The sequence below is a fragment of the Indicator indicator genome, chromosome 1 (assembly GCF_027791375.1).
Source record: "Indicator indicator isolate 239-I01 chromosome 1, UM_Iind_1.1, whole genome shotgun sequence".
Taxonomy (NCBI): Eukaryota; Metazoa; Chordata; class Aves; order Piciformes; family Indicatoridae; genus Indicator; species Indicator indicator.
In genome coordinates, this window is record NC_072010.1 from 70,144,585 (window position 1) to 70,164,315 (window position 19,731).

The 19,731-nt window shown below is 42.4% G+C and overlaps 1 protein-coding gene across 1 annotated transcript in view; it reads right to left on the reverse strand.

The window, feature by feature from the left end:
- Window positions 1-19,731, reverse strand: part of NPAS2 (neuronal PAS domain protein 2) — a 55,390-nt gene that overhangs the window by 15,587 nt on the left and 20,072 nt on the right. Inside the window, exons 6-14 of the mRNA XM_054400815.1 lie at window positions 19,559-19,672; window positions 10,561-10,679; window positions 7,384-7,466; window positions 6,358-6,464; window positions 5,010-5,157; window positions 4,303-4,384; window positions 3,539-3,680; window positions 2,703-2,809; window positions 2,447-2,539 (exon numbers count right to left, since the gene is read on the reverse strand). Coding sequence (XP_054256790.1) covers window positions 2,447-2,539; window positions 2,703-2,809; window positions 3,539-3,680; window positions 4,303-4,384; window positions 5,010-5,157; window positions 6,358-6,464; window positions 7,384-7,466; window positions 10,561-10,679; window positions 19,559-19,672 — 995 coding nt within the window. The remainder of the gene's footprint in view (window positions 1-2,446; window positions 2,540-2,702; window positions 2,810-3,538; window positions 3,681-4,302; window positions 4,385-5,009; window positions 5,158-6,357; window positions 6,465-7,383; window positions 7,467-10,560; window positions 10,680-19,558; window positions 19,673-19,731) is intronic.

Sequence of the window (19,731 nt, forward strand, 5' to 3'; positions counted from 1 at the left end):
TATTCTAATAGGGAGCACTTGCTTTAAAGTAAACCATTTACATTCAGATGACATCTAGTAGTGTGCTGTCTGTTCATTGAGACAAGCATGGCAGATGCTAAAACCGCATTTCAGCAGAGGCAAAACCATCTCAACCTTTGCTCAAAATAAAAACTAATCAAAGTTCAAGCAGATGGTGCCTGAGGCAGGAGCTGCCTGCTTGCTGCAGATGCAGTCATGTCCACTTAAAATGTCTTTCCCCCCGCTGCTGCCCCATAGCCAAATGTTAGCTGCAAGGATGCCTGTCAGAGCGCTGGGACTCTGCGTGGCCAGGCTCACACACTGCCTTTCAGCTCCCACCATCAGTGACCTTCAGCTGAGGGCGAGTGGCAGAAAGGCAATGGGGAGCAACCTATGCAGCTCCTTTTCATGGGCTGGCAGCAGGGCACCCAGTCAGGCTATTTATTAAAGCAATGAGCTTGTGTTCTGCCACTAAACTGCTGGGAAATGCTCAGCTAGGAAACCAAGGCAATGTTCATGGTGGGAAGCACATGTACCTGTGTTTCCTCACTCATTTGCTTTGCGCTGCAGGCCCCTTGTCTTTTAAATAATGGATTACCTTGATGTGGCCTGGCATGTTTATTACTTTAAGGTGGGAGGTAAGAAATTAAAGAAAGTGATTAATAGTTTAAGAAAATCATCCAAAGCTGTGGAGAACTGCCACCTTTCCCAGGAGTATCACTATGGGCTGTGAACCTCAGCAACCTGAGATGCAACGTCCTGGTTCTATTTCCTGGCTCCACATCAAGTGAAGGTCCACCTTGAGCTTTGCCAGGAGCATTTCTGTGACTTTGCTGTCAGTCAAGAAGAGGGTTGCTTGTGTAGACAGACTTGAGCCACCCTTCTTCCTTTCACAGAGATTTAGCCAGCCCAAAGAGGCTTAAGCAGTGGACGTGCAACTGGATGGCTCTCAGATTTGGCGGAAAAGAAATGGAGCTGGCATGTCAGTAAGAATGTATTACTGGGAGGTAAATGACTTTAAAGCATCTCTTCACAAAGAGCTTTGATGGATAGGAAAGGGAGGTAGAAAAAAAGTCAAACAAAACACAACTGGGTTTATAATAAATAAAATAAACGATGTTCAGAAATGCATTAATGAATAACGGAGAGAAATATCTGTAAAATAAAAGGAATGCTCAGAGCAGATAATTGATATGCTGTTTCTTCACTGCATGCAGATGTGGAGTTGTGAAAAGAATATTAAACATAGATGATAAATGAGATTTTGTTATTTTAAAGCATGGATCTCAGGACTTTCTGTGTTTTATATGCTACAGGAAGAAACTCTGGGATCTTGTGCGGGAGCACAGAGCACCGATGGTAGAAGCACCCCAGATCCAGGACTATATTATTTCTAAAATCAAGGGGTAATGGGGTGTATCATCACAGGATGACCACAAGAGAGAAACAGTGTAAAGGGAACCTGGTACTCAAATTTGTTCCTTCAAAAGCCACTGCAAATGAAACACTAAAGTGTCTTTTTGGGCCATCACCTTCTTTTGAGATAGAGGTTAATAAATTCAGCTGGAGAAATCTGTCTCTAGCAGCATCCTCATTGTTACTTGCACACTCACAAAATGGGTTTTGTATGTCCCTTATTGCTGGTTAGTTCTGCATCAGAACAGACAAGCAGACTTTTCCAGAAGGACTGAATCTTTGTTAGTTTTTTGGTTTCTTCCTAATTCTCATTGTGACCTTGAAACTCTCTATCTTTTTGGGTTTGTCCTTGTCATAGGTTGAGTTTCAGTCTGCTGCTATTCATACCATCCTGCCTTATGCTGGCTTCAAAATCATAGTGCTGGCTGGAGCAAGGTATTATGGGGTTTGAAGTTCAGATTGTAACATGGGAGATTTCCTGTTCTGGTTGCTGCTTTCGGGTTCTGGGTTTTGGGTATTTGCTCTCTTCTGCTGAGATGGCAGTGGGACAGGGAGGGATGGGGTAGTGGCTCCCTGGCTTGGGCTAAGGTAATGGTGCATCGTGTTCTCATTTATTTAGTAAACTCTTATCTCACTCTCTTTGTCTCAGGGTTTCTTTGTGTGTTGTTTTTTCCTCACTTTTGTGTTGGGAGAACAGACAGGTTAACCCATTGTTTTGATTTAGCCCATTACAGTCTTCCTATGAAATAAATGTGCATGAACACCTGAACCTATATGTACCTGAGCCTGGGGTTTTGCTCTAAATGCCTGTACGCAGTTCTGTGTTTAAACACAAGTCTTTAATTAAGATTACTTCCCCACAATATTTTAAGCTGGTTTGAGAGCTGGTAGATCTGCAGATTTTGGCTGCTAAGGAGATAACCTAAAAGCCCCCCAAAACCTGGACTCAATTAATTTATTTACTAGATGAAAGGCGAAAACGTCAGAAGAAAGGCAAGTGACCTATTCCACTTCCAAATCCCCAACTAACCTGTGCCAGAGGTGCGGTCTGATTTTGCAGAGTTGCCTGAGGCAGCAACTGCTGTGGGAGAAGCTCACATGGAGCCTGAGAAGGCAAAGAAACCTAGGTTGGAAACAAAACAAAACTGTATTTGTAAGTCTGCCCCCTTTAAGGTTTAGGTTTCTTCTAATGCCATGGCTTTCATGCAAGTCATTTTTATCTGCTAAGCTGCGTATGTGGCACATACTTTACATCTGCCTGTTTTGATGACTCTTTGTGAAGTTACCTGAAGAGTAGCAGGTTGACTGAGTCTATGCACAGATAAATCCTGCTGTGCGCTCGGTGTTCTTGGCAAGGGAGTGTTGGACTCTGCAATCAGCTTTGTTGGTGTAGCTGCAAGGAAAGTACCAGTGAGTTCTCACAGGCTGGAATCATACCCCTTTGAAATGAGAACTACAACGAGACCTAGCTAGAAATGGTTGTGTCCTGGCTAAATTCCAGTGGGAGTCAAGGCTGTTCTTGTTGACTTTAATGGCAGTAAAATTAAACTGATAAGGAGGGCATGGGCAAAGATAAAAGTAAGAGACAGATTATGATTCTGTGCTCCAGTGAATGGAGCAAAACTACCCAAGAGCTGTTCTAAAACAGCTGCAACTCCCTTTATATGGTCTGAATAACTGTAAATTTAGGTTAGCTCAGTGGCTTTTCTTCCAGACCAGGAAGCAGAATGAGTGTATAATGTGTGCCCAAATAAAGGCTGGAGTATCCTGTATCTTGGGCAGAAGAGAACTGCCCACAGACCGTTATTACTCATTTAAGTCTAGTCTTGTCACTCATACTGATGCCCTCAAATCTGCAGACAGAAGTCCTGATTTTCATAACAGATTAAAACAGCAGGTCTCACAGCTAGTCATGCTACTCATTTTCCAGTGTGTAAGTGGTTGCTCTTGAACCTTCCCTCTTGGATGTCGTTATTTCAGATTTTGTACTTTGTTGTCAGTGACAAACACATATATCAATACCTCATACATAACTGTTATATTAGCAGCCATGGAATATAGGCACATACTCTGTAACTTTGTTAAATTGAAAATAATGCAGTAACCCAGGAATGCTACTCACATGCTGGATCTGACTTGGGTGTGTGGGAAGATTTTGGGGAGCTCCTGGATGACGCTGAGGGTGTCCGACTAGCGCTGAGGATTGAGGCACCAATATCAAGTGCATTAAAGTGCTGTTCAGGATCCAAGCTGGCACTGCTATCCTAAAACAAACCAGGAAAAGTGAATAGTTATTGCATCTGTCAGGTTCTTTGCCTGGCCTAAAACAATTTGAACAGAACTAATTCTAGGTAGGCCAGCAGAAGACCTAGGCACAGGTGTCAGTGTCCCTTCCAAACAGTACGCAAATAAAGCATTTTACAAAGAGCTGTCTCAGAGCTGGAAATAAATAGCAAGCTACTGCCATAGTAATTGGTTTTTATTAACTTGGATGTGACAGAAGCTGCAACCTCTGTGAGATACTCAGCTGTGTACCAAGGAGAAGCTTTTCTTTCTTCCCTCAGCAGATCACCAAGATATCATTAAGAAGGCTGTTTGCCAGAAAATGTCCAAATTAATCTTTAAACTGTAGTACCTTGCAAAGAAAGGTGGAGATATCTCACATTGCCCCTGCCCATGTGCCACTTAATTTGTGGCTGTTACTAATCTCCAGGTTTATCCTTGCATAAGCTTATCCAATTTACTTTAAAATTATTCAAGTGAGCACTGAATTCTAGTTGAGGGAATTCACCCAGAAAGACAATGCTGGAGTCTTCAGTGATGTTAACATAGGAACAAGTTGTGATTGCTACACATATTCATGAGAAAAAACTTTTCTCTTTGTACCTTTAGTGCTGAGGACACGACCTCTGAGGACACTTCTACCAAGCCCATCTCCTGTCTCCTCTCCACCCGAACATCTGCATAACTGAATGCAAAATATATTTGTATGTGTCAACACAGTACTGTTATAGTTCATAAAATGTGTTCTAAGCAAATAGAGAAGCAAATGATTGTAACATTTTACAGGTTAAATTACAGGTTAATAGCTTAAAGAAATATATATAAAGGTCAAGTTCACAGCCTACAACCACTTTATCACTTCACTGGAAAATTCCACACATCTCTTTGAAGAACAGTGTAAGGACTAGAGCTTAACTAATTATTAGAATAGTTAGGGCATCTATCTATTTCCCATTTTTCCATAAAATGGAAAATTTAAGGTCATCTGCCCCTAAACTCCTGATTGAAAAATAACACTCAAGATAAAGTAAGGTTTGGTCTGATCATTTTTCTATAATGAACATATCGCAGAATTATAGAATCCAGAAAACAGTTTGGAAGAGACCTCCGAGATCATCAAGACCAACCGATCACCCAACCCTAACTAATCAACTAGTCCATGGCACCAAGTGCCTCATCCAGTCTTTTCTTAAACACCTCCCTTCAGAGAGTTCAGCTATTTTTTTTCTAAGACAAAATTTTGGCAGTCATGAAAATGCCCTTATCTTACTGTCCTTTTTGCCCTCACCGGCTGATAGGATTTTCCATACCTTACCACCATGTGTGTGCACACAATGAACTCTGGCTTGGAGTTCCACTGGTGGTAGGTGATATAGTAATGGGTCTGGAGCCAGATCCACTGCTGTCCTTTGGTCAGAAACCGATAGCAGCACGACTTCCCTTTGCCAAACTGCATCACTGTCAGCAGAAAACACACACAGGTTGTAGCACAATTTATGACAGGAAAATGGCAGGAAAAGTGAAAAGTGTGACAGAGGTATCTATGGACCCACTGATTTCCGAAGGAGATAAGAGTCTAAGCACCTTTTGAGTCCTATCAGTCTTATGACAGAGCAAGTATCTACATCCATAAGTACCTTTTTCTGACACTTCAAATGGTACATTCCTGTACAGTACAATTAACCTTAACTATGGACACTAATGCATTAATATCTGCTACAACTTAAACATATATCTTATCCTGGTTTATGTGCCGATCACATAGTATTTAATTAGCCATCTGGGATTAATTTCTAAGAGTGATCATCTTAAGTTCTATAGCAGAAAAGTACATGGTAAAATCCTTAAAAGATGAGTATTGTGAGCAGATGGATTCAGAATGAAGTGAATATAAGAGATAACATGGTGTGAAGACAAAAATAATTTGAAACAGAAAGAAAATTCACAGACTGACAAGAATTCAAAATGCAGTAAGCTGGAGTGTAATACAGGTTTTTAAAGATCTGCTGTCAAAATTAACGTCTGCCTTTCCCTCCAGTAATTTCAGGGGGTTCCCAAACACGCACATATTTAGCCTTTCTATATGTTAATGTGAACATACAAAAACTAATGTTGATGAGATATTTTCAGGTTACCCAGAGACGGCAAACTGAGATGTTCCAGCCAGTTTTGTAAGCAAATATTTGAAAAGCATTGCCTCGTTTTCTTTACTTAGTGAAAGAATTTTTCATTTAAATCTTAATAGACTATATTTAAATAATCACAGGTAATGCCAAATACAAAATTAACATTAGGGTAAATAATCTGCAAGAATTTTACAAAATAAGATCCCCTCTGAGATTGCCTGAGCTATTCCTCTATATTCTTTACTTAGTAAAGCAGGTGTCTAATCTGGTGTATTTTATCCACGCAGTGAGGCTCACTGACTGTGTCTGGGGATAGAGAAGATAAAAATGTGTTTTTCAGAGCTTGATAAGTCTAGCCCAGACACCAATCAGCTGTGGTGCCCTCAATCTGCTATAACACCACTAAAATATACATATATGAGGCAAGGGTCAAAGCTCTCCTTCCAAGTTTAAATCAATTTTAACTGAAAATACATTTCACTGGAACAAGTGTCCTGTGACTTCACAGGAACCTGGGCTATGCAATACTTACAGTGTTCATGGCACCTTGCTAGCAGCTCTAGGTCATCTATATGGTAATAGTCATAGCCAGAAGTACCCAGCACTTCAAAAGGCAAGTATCCTATAATTGGCGGTGCTCTGCAGTTAGGCACAATATAGGTGAATTCATAAGCCACAAAAGAAACAGCAGTTCTGTGTGTTGTCATGAATATGCAAAAAGCCCACATCTGCTCTCACTCATCAGTGTACAATTGTCTCCCACAAGGGACCAGATCCTCACTTTCCCCCACTTTGCGCCCATGATACCCAGCTGGGCACGACAGTGCTGGCAGGCACCAACCCCACCAGGGACGAGGCTACGACAACACCATCTTCCCAGGGAAATGTGCTTGTGGAAAGTAACTCAGCTTCTCAGGGCCCTTCACACAAGAATCCACTGTGAGAGAGCCATTCACAACTATTCCTCTGTTAGGGCCTCTGCTGCAGCTCACATGTGCCTCACACAGGAGAAAAGGTGTTACAAGGTGATAGGAAGCCATCATTCCCTGGGACTGGGGAGGTAGGAGGTGAAATCAAGTGTGCTGCTTCCCTGAGTGCCTGCAGAGCTCATCAGTGGTGTGCTGAGGCAGTTGCTTTGTACCTTTGCCAGTATGGTTGCCTCAGGCCAGCACAGACGTTCCCTCTGTAACTCAGTGGGAACCGCACACACACAATCAATGGCTGGATTTGGAAGGAATGATTTCTGTAGCTGTATATTAATTAGATGATTTTGTTGTGTGACAGGCTTTGGTCCATTGATAATTTTAAAGGAAACAAGAACAAGCTAATTACAAATTTGACCTGAGAAGGAGTTTTGTTTTGTTTTGTTTTTAAAAGGTTGATAAAAATAAATGCAGGGTAAAATAGTAAATATAATCTTTTGTAGGAATTTCAGTGGTTGCTCTTCTGTTCATGCAATTTAGATGTGAAACATAATGCTATTTGAGAGAACTCCTCTTACGAAAATAGCTGTAGACAAGCACCAAACACAGCCAAGAGTGCTTTTCTTGTCACCAACCTGTGATCCAGGAATAAAAATTTCCACTCGAGACTGTGTCTTGATGTGAATTCTTCTAGAGGTTCTTCTACAATGCACATCTCCTGTATGGTGAAGAAAAGCAACTTGCTGAGACTGGCAGCTTCACCTAGCTTTTGTTAACTATAAATACACAGTGCATAAGAGGAGGAAATACAGGCAATTCCAGAGAGCAAGCTATTGTATCTATCACTGCCAATACTTTTGCAGGAGCTGGGAAGAACTTGTGATGTGCATGGACTTAAGAGCTGAGACTGTTCCTCAGTGTCCTGTTTTCTCTGGGATAGAACCACAGAATCAAATTTCCATTCAGGAAAGCCGCACTTTTGAGAAAACTGAAGAACCTGATTCATCAAGCACAAAGTTGATAAGACAGTTTTGTTTGTGCCCAGCTATGGTATGCAGGTCTCCATAGTGATCAAGCTCTTTAGCAGTTTTGAGTTAGCCGTGTACTAAAGCAGGGAGGTGGGAAAGCCAGGGCAGCTGGCCCAATATGGCCAACAGAAATATTCTGTACCATAAATAGCTTTCTCCCTATAATGTCAAGTTTGTGGAGATGGTCTCTGCTCCTCAGTGGTCACCATCCCTGGAGGGTCTCACCTGTCATTCTGCTCCTGAGGCCTATGCTCCTGTTTGCTGTTACTGTCATGCTTTCGCTGGAGCTGTGGTGCTCACAATGCCTGACAAGCATTCACTGCTGGGAGTGAACAGCTTGTGATCACTACATGGACTGAGTATAACTTTGTGTACTTTATATGAGTATTAGTACTTATATTAGATTTTTTATTGTTATTTTGTTAAATCTGTTTCCATTTCAACCTACAGTGTCTCCTTCCCTTTTCTAGATTCCCCTTCTCTGGGCAGTGGAGATCATCGGGTGATAGAACAGATGACTAACTGGAGACACTTGAGGTGCCAAAGTTTTTATGGCTTTGAAGCAGTGTCCAGGGTGTGGTGGTTGTGCTACCCACAGTCCTGAGGAGCGGTAATCCTTCCCAGCATCCAGCCTGGGCTTGGTCCCACCTGAATTTGCTCACTCTCTTTGTGTTACTAAAGATACCCACTGCCCTTGCCTGGCTCTTTTGGATGTCTGCCCTCCAAGCTCTCTTTGAGAAAGGAAGACAGTCTCCTCGCTCAATAGCTGCAGAGGCAGCTTGCACAGGCTGGTCAGGCAGGTGAAAGGCAGTGGGTTTTGGCTTGCACTTCACTCCTGCAGTGAAGAAACTGTCCCTTAAGGCTCACAGCAGCCCTTTGGTGCTCATGATAATGAACGATCATTAGGAAATGAATTACAGGAGGCAAGGCTTAGGGCTGTTTGTTAAGGCAGGACATCCTTGTTTCATAGGGAATGAGGATCAGGAGGCAGTTGGTGGTGATTATCTGGGAGGTGGGAAGAGAAGGAAGGATGGCACCATGGTGCACACTTGTGCACGCACTGGGGCCATCTGTGAACCCCACGGCCAGCTACTAGCCTGCTCACAGCTCCCCTCTGCTGACATCTCCTCTCCCACTGGCAGTTTGCAGGGGCAGTTTCAGATACACAAGCTGCCTAGAGTCAGCCTGGAGACTCCTGGCCTGAGACTTGCCATCATCTATGCTCAGGAGTTGGTGGCATCCAGTGTTACAAATGTCCTCCATGTCTCTCCTGCAGGAGGGTCTCAGTCATCGGTGATAAGGACAGCCTGGTCACTGGCCCCAGTGCTACCGTCCCTCTGCTCCCTGGTGTCATGACCCCTTGTGCTGTGAGCTCAGTAACACCCTCCTGTTGTCTCCACTGTCACCTCTCTCTCTCTGCTATCCCTCCTGGGAAGAGAAGTCTTTCAGATCATCAGTGCTTTAAAACCTCAAGGGACAAGAAGACAAGCTGAGGTGCGCTGTCATCAAGTGTTTCTTTGATACATATCAATGCTCACAAAATTGATCGAAGTTGCTTGCAATACAGGGCCCCATCCCTGGAGGTGTTTAAGGCCAGGCTGGATGAGGCTCTGGCCAGCCTGATCTAGTGTGAGGTGTCCCTGCCCATGGCAGGGGGGTTGGAACTAGATGATCCTTGTGGTCCCTTCCAACCCTGACTGATTCTATGATTCTATGATTCTATCATTCTATGATTCATACCTTAAATTCCCCTTTCCTCCCCACTCCAGTTTATGTCAAAATCCTTGCCGATGCCAAGAACACACCATAAAGTTCAAGGTGCAACATGCAAACATTGCTATGTGCAAGTGAAATGCTACTTCTGCACTCCTAGGCCAGTCAGGGTAAAGTAAGTTATCCAGACAAACTGAAGTGATTGGAGTCTTGGATTTCATGGCAGCTAATGTCTTCTCCAGTTTGTTCAATAGCTGCTTCCTTCCTAACACTGGGCAGCTTATTGCCACATGCAGCCTATTTTGCTTCCCCGTTAATCTTGAGATGTTAGCTACCCAAAGACAAGGGAATTAACTTTCAAGGTTCCTGGAGAACCTTAATTCCAGCCTCTAGTGCTAATATGATTACTGTGGTTAAGATTTATGGAAAGTGTCCTCATTTACTCAGAAAGCACTCTACTTTCCTTCCAGGGCAATGAATCAGTCAAGGGTGCCCTGCAAGTCCCAGAGCGGTAATGGCACCAGGCCAAGAAAGCAGTGATTTCATACCAGCTAGGTCTCAGTTAGTATAAAAACCTCTTGACCTCTGAGGACGAGACACCTGATGCAATAGCTTACATTTGTTAATTAGGGAATCACAGTGCCGGGCACAAGGTTGGGTGGTCTATCTTTATTTCCACAAGCACCTTACTACCACATCTTGCTGACAGGATGTGGGAGGGGAGAAACTAGCAGCAGTCACTCAAAGACACAAAGGGGTGCAAATGAAAGCATTGGTGGCCATCTGTATGCTGTCCCAACAGCAGGAACAGAAAGCGGCAATGAACAACCCAATCTGAAAGTGATGCTGCAATTCCCAATGCAAAAAGGTTTCCATTTCCTGTGCAAGGCAGGCAGAAGTGACACCAAGTGATCTTGGCTTGCACTGATAATCCTCTTCACTGGACTTTTATGCATGAAATGTGGTATCTGAAATCCATTCAATTAGCAAAACTAAGGACTTTGTGTGTCACCCTGTCTGAAAGTGTTTTGAGAAGTTCTGCAATGAACGAGACCCCTGGTATGCACTTACCTTTAAGAACTGAGGCGTTGCCAAACGAACAGTCGCAACAAAGCAGATCTGCTTTCCCGGGGATGTTCTGTAAGCCCTTGGGACAGCCTCATCGAAGCCATTGCAAGTGGAGTTAGGCACTAGGTAAGGGAAAAAAACAGGACATGGAGTCAAGCCCTATATAAGATTTGCTCTCCCTGAATATTTTGCACACTTGAAGTGTACTAATTCTAATTCTGTTCAGAGAAGTGCTCTAAAAGCTTTAGAAGCTGATATGCATATATTTAAACCCAAGTCAGTCATGTTAGGCAGAAAGACATGAGAGCTTAACTTCAAGGAGGAATCTTGCAGGTTAATCCTGATAAAAATAAGGCCGACCATTATCACAGAGCATGAACCAGTTTTCTGGAAAGAAACCCCATCCATCCAATTGCTCTTTTTCACCACTCACAATAAAATAAAAAAAAATATGCTGCAGCACGCCTAGCACGCTAACATCCATGAGGCAGTGAAAAAAACATTGGCAAGAGATTGAGCTGAAGAGAGCTCATCAAGTCATCAGTGGCAAAACACTGGGGCCCACAGCTAGGAAGGCTTCATAGAGCTAGCGAGAGGCTGCTCGTGATTCTCGCTGCTGAAGTGCACCATCCATTTCTGCATCTGAGGAAAACTGTTCCCAGAGTGCTCAGCTTTGCCGTGTTTTTAAGAAGAGCAAAGAGGATCCCAGAGATGGGCATTTCTGGTGAGTCTGCAGGTGGCCTGATGTCTTCTGAAACACTGGGCAGAAGGAAAAACTGTATGCAATGTGACTACAGATTTTGTGTATGGCTTTTTACATGTGTCTCTCATGATTCCACATCTCTTGTGTTGCTTTGAGAGCCCACAAGCACCTCTGGCCAGAGCGATGTGCTGCCAAAAGAATGTGTTACCTTAAACTAGCCTACACTGATGTCAGAATATCATCAGGCAAATTCTTCATCCAAATTTGAGCTCTTTAGAGTTGGTACTCCTACTCTCACAGTGAAAGAAAACTGTGTGCTTAGCTGCAGTGGGAACTGGGCTGGCTTCTTCGGCCCTACCCTGCTGACTGTCTTGCATGAGGACAGTCCCATCTAGCAGAGCTCACCAGTGAGTTAATCTAATGCTAACAGGGATTAATGTTAATATGAAATTGTATTTTCTTTCTATTAGGCCCCTATATACAACTTTATGAACGCTTCCTACTGTTTGTCTCTTCTGCATAAGAGAAATCAAGGATAAGCATATCCATTCCTGTGAAAATGAAGAGGGACAGATTATTTATTTTTAATTCTATGGTGCTTCTGCACTGGGCTTTAGTTCACTAGCATGAATCGTAGTGATGGAAGAAGCCTCAGTTTATCACATCTGCTTTTGGAACCCACTTCAAGCTATTGAAAGCCTCTGAATAACAATACGTAGCTGATACCAAGAGTAACAGGGTATGAGACAGAAAAGTACTCTGAGGAAAATTCACACCTGTGATTAACTGTTTTAGGCCACTGTGTGCACAATATATATATTGTGCCAATAAAGAGGAAGAAAGATTCCTCATCTGGGGATGTGAACATCCACAGAGATTACAGCCCTCTCTTGCAGTTGAGTCTGGAGGGCATGGCTGACTGGATATTGAGATAAAAAATATGGGCAAATTTTTCCTCATTTCACCAGCAAAGCACACTTGCTCTGGGGACTTCCTACAAATATATATTCCTATTCTGCTCCTGGGGTTATGTGCATATATGAGGGTTTCTATGAGATTATTAATACAAGAGGAAAGAAAAAAGAAGAAAGAATTAGGAGCGACAGGAAACAGGAGTAAAAAGCTATTGATCCATCTCTGATATGATTATTTTGTGCAACTCTGTCAATTTTCTAGTCAATGCTGTTTAAAAATGAATAAGATTGCTATAAACCCACATCAAGAGCCTTGTAAAAAGTTACTTCCAAGTTAACTATGTAATACATTGTCACATTTGAAGTTAATGGGGCCATTTCTCTCTCTAATAGCCAAGTTCAGTAGCAAATGTTTTTAGGCTAGACTCTAAGATCTGAAAATAAGGTAAGAACATTCAGCCTCTGAAGTACAAGTATGATAAGATAATCTTGTTAGTGAACCCACGGGCTTGCAAACGACAGCAGCTGCAGAAGACAGTGGAGACCAAGTAGAGACTATGGTGACCAAAGACAGTGATAGCTTTTTTACATCAGCTGTTTGATGTCAACAGCCATGAGCCTGAGATGTGTTCCCAGAAAAGAGCAGACTGTATTCCTGAATGTGGCATTTACAAAGCAGGTTTTTATCACCGAGAGGTAAATGCAGTACTGAAAGGGTAATAATTGTTGTGTAGATGGCTATGCAGTAAATTTGGGATTTCATGACATTTGGGAATGTTGAACTTCAGTGGCAATGAATTAATCAGCCCAAGGAGATGAGACAGAACTGGCCTGGCTAAAAGATATACCATCTTTGAACAGCTACTGTGCCATCTCCACTCTCAGCTGCCTTTGACAAAGTCCAGACTATTAAAAGCCTTGATGATACAAGCAGGTAGCCACTACCCTGAAATGTTTATCTTGATACGAAAATAACAATAACTGAAAGGAAAAAAAATCCCATATTTGTTTCTGAATTACTTTGCTGCCTGACTTATTTTGTTGGTATCTGTTCTTTCCACAGCTCTAACTGCCCCAACTGTTTTGCTCTGCTTTTGCAGCCAGTCAGCAAATTTCAGTGTTTTTGTTGATAAATTTTACAGTGTAGTTTAAACAAGAGACCATTATATGAATAAAACAAAAAAAAATTAAAAAATCTTTGTAATCTTTTAAATGTGCCTTCTGGAAAAAAAGCATACTTTATAGCTCCCCAAGCCTCTTTAAAAGAAACACACAATACCTTGAAGTAGCAAAGTTCAGCAGCAGACCAAAGGCACCATAGAAAAATAGTGGAATGGAGAATATAGGATGAAGTCTGAGGCTATGATGATATTAACATTTAAAAGTCAAATACAGGTATTGGAGTGCTTTTGTTGGAAGGAACCTGATGAAAATGTTAAGCTGGCTATAAACAGGTGGGCTTGGTTAAATGAGGGCATATCTGTTTCACAATTAAATGAGCTGTACAGAATATCCTAAGCAGGGAATTAGAAGGTCATGGGACAAAGCCTAATAATCAGAAAGGTGAAACAGTTGTCTCACATATATCAGTGAGCTGATGCTCCTCATCATGAATTTAATAGTTTTTGTGGTTACCTATCAGACCTAATGCTCCTGCAGCTGCCACAAAATTCTTTTGTAGAAGTATTACATTTTCTGCAAATACCATGTAAGAAGACAGAAAGAAACTGGTCTGCTTATATACAGGGGATTTGTTCTTATTTGGTTTTGTCTTTTTAAAAAAAAGACCAAGACACTAAGAAGAAGTTGTTAAAAATAAATAACAGATATAAGGAACCAAGCCTGTAACTACCATAGACAAAAAGATTTCTATCCTTAGGGATACAAATCATGCCACATGAAATAAATGAAAACATGTTTAAAAAACCCATCTGCCACATTATTCAGTTAATAATAGTACAGCAGTCAGTTGCTGGGTCATCTTATTTTAACTTAGGAAGTTTAAGACATATTCTTTCTATAACTGCAAACCTCTCCTTTATGACATTTGAAAGAAAAAATCCTTCCTCCCTATTTTGCCAGTAAATGTTAATGTTTAAAGAATCAGTCTTAGTATCTGCCAAACAAACTGAACAGCGATTTCAAAAAATACAAGCCAAACAGACCAGAAAAAAAAATAATCAAGATTCTTTCATGTAAATAAATTCAGACCACGGATAAACAGAATATTCAGCAATTAGTACATATAATGAAGAAATTTAAAGTCCTAGTGGCAAGCCAGACTGTAGCTTTGGACAAGTAACAGTGATGTGTGCATACATCACTTGTTTGCTTTGATCTACTCTCTCCTCTTTCCTCCTTCTATTTCTTCCCTCTCCATCCTGTGTTGATGGGAACCCCAAGTCAGTTCTTTAGGATAGGAACGGTGCCTTTTTCCTTAAATGCCTGTAGAGCACTGCAGATTGCTAGCTGCAGCTTTGATGCTACTGTTAATAGCAAATAATAGTATGTGGCTGTCGGTTCTGATCAAAACATTCGTTGCAGTTGGAGTTATTCTTGTTATCAGCTGTTTCTGCATATGCTTATGGATGATCAAGATCTATGTATCTTCCATATAAATCTGTTTATTTCTTTTAAAAAGGAACTCACATTGAATTAGTATTTCTGGGAGTGAAAAGATTTTTTTTTTTCTCCTCAGTGTAACAATTTTCTTGATAGTTATTTTTATCTCTGAGGGCTATATCAGCTAACAGTAGAGTATCTGCTATTATTAGCATCCAGTAACAGGATACTTCCTGAGTTTCCATGTAACTGGGTACAAATATGCACGATTTTATATTCCACTGTAATATTTTATTATATTACTTGATCAGGAACTCTTTTCACGTAGCACTTATCTCCTCCTTCAAGAGGAAAACTTCAGGCATTTTGGATGAAAGAATGGATCTGCTGCTTTAAAGATGCTGGTGGCCTTTTTTTTGTATTGGTGAACACTTTGAAAGGCATGACTCTGGCTTTGTCCCTTTCAGGAGTTTTAAAGCTAGTATATCACTTCAGAAATAGGATAGTAAAGCCAATATTTGGTTATATAATTATGAAAGATCTATTTCTGCTTACAAACATACAAACAATCTTCACAGGAGGAATAAATCCAGCTCACTCTATCTTTTCTTATCAGAGTGAGCTATTAAGCGGCTTTGTAAAATAATTTATTCTCACATAGTATGACATTTTATACAGTGAGCTAAGCATTTCCTTGGACTTTTTTGAGGGTTAGCTTTATTACTTGCCTCCCCTCTCAGCCCTCAGGCATTACTGGATGGGAGCCACTGCAATGGTGATGCTGACACAACTCTGTCCCTTAACAGGTACTACTGGTCATCAGGTACAGTGATGGCACTCAGCTCCCTCTGATGTTTGCACATATTCATCTCTCTTGTTAAATCTGGATTACAGGACCACAACCTGAAATATACAAAAATATTGGAAAGAGTTCCTATTTGCAAAAGAAAAAGAACCTCTAAAACCGCGTGCTCTAATACCAAGTAGGCATTTCTCACAGAAGCAAAGAGGGAAATCCACCCTCCTCTTCTGAGTGGCCCATGGGCTGCCCCTCCTCCTCCCAAGGGCCTATTAAGTCTTTACATCAGGTTACAGTCCTGCTTTTCTCACTGAAGCTTAATTAATGATGATTATATAATCGCCCCAAATGGAAAATCAAATCTCTTGTATGTGATTTAGCACAGCCAGTGACTCATGCAGTCCCTCTGCACAGCTTGCATTGCTGTTTTGCTAGTCGGCCACTCTTGCTTGGGCACAGCTAGTGAGGGGGCTTCGCTCATCTGCAGGTGGCTCGTGTCACATCCTTGTTGTAGATACAGCTGCAGAAACATCCTTGCAGCAGAGGTTACAGAGTATGGCTTCCCAAACACCATCCCTGGGACCACCCCAAGTGCAGACCCTCCTGCTAACCCTGACTGTGCAGCTCCTCTAGCCTCCAGCCATAGCTGAGCATGGGAGCTCCAGGGACGGTGATCTTCCGAAAGACTGAACACATGCCCTGAACTATGTGAACTTTCCAGGCAACTTCTGTGGACTGCACATATATCTCCCTACCTCTTCTGGGATGGGGGAAGACGCCAGTGATCACTCCTCTGGGGGAGTGGCATGAGTTCAATGTAGATTGTGCTTCATCTGGCTCCCTGATGGCAATCCTGGTGACATGTCACCATGGTACATGGTACATACCAGGTATTTGCTCTACTTTAGCAGAAAAAAATTCTCTTTGCATCTCTGTGCAATGCCCTTTAAAGCACTAGAGCTCCCAGTAAAGTTAGGGAGGAGCAGCTAAGCCCCTGTCTGGTTTTCTAAGCCACAGTCCTTCAAATTAATTTGTTGAAATACATCTCTATATGACGTTCTCAGCCATAAGGCACAGTGTCATTAACAGAGAAGATACAAAAGAGGAGGGAACAGGCAAGGTCACTGGGACCCGAGCATGCATGAGCTTCTTTTCCCCACACACCACCATTATATGAGCAATGAGCAAGTTTAAGGGAGAAGGAAAGGGGAAAGATTCATTAGGACTGTCACTGCCATGACTCTACATCTATAAGAATGGAATAATTAATTATCCTGATGGGACACAGCCTGCCCATGGATAAGGAGTCTCTCTAGCCATAGGGGCTCTGGTGTCACTGTGGCAGGAATGTGCAGGCAGAGTAGACTCACAGCATGCTCAATAAAACCACTGGAAATGAATGTAGGGTTTGGCATGGGGTGGCTATAAAAGGAATGGCAGAGATTTGTATTTAGAGAAGAACATCCTGTATCAGTCTCCCATATGTAAAAACATGATCACACTTCCACTGCTGTGAAAAAGCTACAGGGAAAAGCATTCTTGAATACATTCATAGGGAATGTCTCCTGCTAATTTAGCTTAATTTGCAATTGCTGTCTGTCTCCCCCAGCTAACTCTTTTCTTATCTTTAGCTTAGCCTTTCTTCCTCCACAAACACCTCCAAATGCAGGGTTTGGAACTAGCCGATCCTACGCACAAAGGATAAGTACTGCCCCGTGAATGATACATCTCTTCCCCACCACCCTTCCCACCACTGTCATTCTTGCCCTCCTGGCCTCACAGCTGGAGCGTGAGGCTATTTATTTAATGGGAGGAAATGAGCAATTCCCAGTAGATTTGGGAAGTGACAGACCTCGCATGGACTGGGGGACGGCGCCCTGGGGTGTGAATGGTCTAGCAGAGGCAGGAATCCAGCCCACCACTGTCCTCATCAGATGCTCAAAGTATCCGTGTCTCAAGTCCTCGTGCCAAAGCTCAGCTGCTTGCCCCCAGCCCTGGGGCTAGAAAGCTGCCCAAAGGACGGCTGCATTTGTTGGGTGCTTGCTCAACCTGATGTTCCCTGTGCGTGGCTCAGGGTGCAGACGGCTGACGCAAGAAGCCCGGCAGAGCCAACGACAGCCAACGACAGTTTGTACCCCCCTCCGGCTGCTTGCTCTGTCCTTGGCCCAAGGTTATCAGCTCCCAAGCAGAGTTTGCTGTAACTACATCATGAGTCTGGTGCATTTGATTCCAAATTTGCTGGGAGGTGGTTTTGTGGCTGGATTAGAACACAGGCTGATGGAGGGGGCAACCTCCAGCCAAGTGAGAGCAGTGCTGGGGGGACACTGGTGAAGCAAGTCATTTCGACCAGGTTCTGCACTGAACCAGGGAAACTAAAGTCAGGATGGGCAAGCTGCTGTGAGAGGGGAAGGGCTCCAGCAGGCACCATATCACAGAGCAGGGGCGGTCAACCAGAAGGTCAGACTGCAGCAGAAATAGGAAGTGTAAGAGACAAAAGCGGAAGATTTAGTTATAGGTGACACATTGCGGGGGGTCGGGGGGGGAAGGAAGTAGAAAGCACATGTCTTCTTTGAAAGCTGTATGCTAGGGTCTTTGGAAAATTACATGGGGTCTTCTGAAATCAGTATTTTTCCATTTAGTTTATATGCATTTAGCTAGGGAAGATAACTCTAATGCAGGTTTTGCCTTTCTTCTGAGAAACAGTCACTGATGCAAATGCTGGGATATAAAATCCTAATGGGTAAGAGGGCAACATTAAGGTCACATTGAAATAAAAGGCTGAAAAATCCTTGAAGAAAATGGATCAGAAATTCCCCTGGTAGAGATGTATCCTTATGAGTCAGCACCTGAAATCCGGTTTCTGCTCTAGAAAACAGAACAGCTTGATGTGTGTGTCTGTCAGGAAGATGCATTTCACATCATTCAAACTAGAAAGCATACAGGCAGTTACATTTTTTATACAAATAAAGCCTCGAATCAGATGGCACCAAACAAGAAATACATATCTCCATCCTGCACATAGGTTTCTATTCTAGTCATGTGGAGCAAGAGCAGAAAGTTAAATGGGGACAGGGACATTTTTTTTCACAGCGTGGCATGTGGTTTTTGGAAAGCACGGTGGGGAATTTTTTTGCTGAGGATGACCTATTTGGAACAATACCAGCAACTTTGGAAATGCCACTCTGGAGTTCAATCAGGCAAGTAACTAAAGCAAACTTGGGCAGGCAGGAGAAGGGAAAGTAATAAAAGAGTATTTCATTTCTGACACTAATGGCTGTACAGCAATCTGTTTGTTAGGGGATGGGCGAGGTGGAATTCTGCTCTTCATTCCTTCAAAGACAGTTTCCTGAGGCTGACTGTGGTGCTTTAGCAACACTGCTGACTGTATTTCTTTCTCTTCTTTTTTTTTTTTTTTTTTTTAGAGAGAGAGTACTGGGTTCTGTGGTGCTGGAGATGAATGCAAAATGGCAGCTAGAGAGAGAGGCGAGTGGAAGTGTCCTCGGCCACTCTGATGCCAGCAGCAGGAGACCCCTAACTGCAGCGAGGGGTGACAAGTGCAGGCACTCAATTATGCAGCACTGCTGCCTTTCCCCAGAATTTTGCAGACAGGTGAGAGGGCAGATTTGGCAGATCATCAGCTCTCACACAGCACTTGTGTTTAATGGAAGATAGCAGATAAGGTAGCAAGCTTATTATTTAGCTGATAGGTGCAGCCTTAGCACACAGTATGACTGAGCACAAACAAATCCTCCTCTGAAACTGTCATTATTTGTAGACTTACCCAAAGTCCAGGATCATTGCTAACATGTGAAGGGCAGTTACAAAAACAGCTAACACATTTTCACTCTTCAGAGGTATTCGTCCAGCTATTGCAAACCAGCTGCGAAATCCATGTAAAGCAACATTTACCCCATGATGTTAAAAGTAGTCTTTTCAGTTACAAGCCTGTCCTGTTCAATGGAGCAATACTCGTATTTTACTTTACACAGCTAAAGTAACATTTATACATCAATTAAAGCTTACCATTGCTGTAAGACCGAAAACTTCCTACGAATTTTATGTATTCGTATGTTGGAAATTCCTTTGGGTTCAAACTTCCTCTCAGAAGATGACAATAAAACTCTAGTTCATTGTCAGCTGGATTGTTAAAAGAAGAAGAAGAAAAATAAATAAACATACTATTTAAGCTAAACACA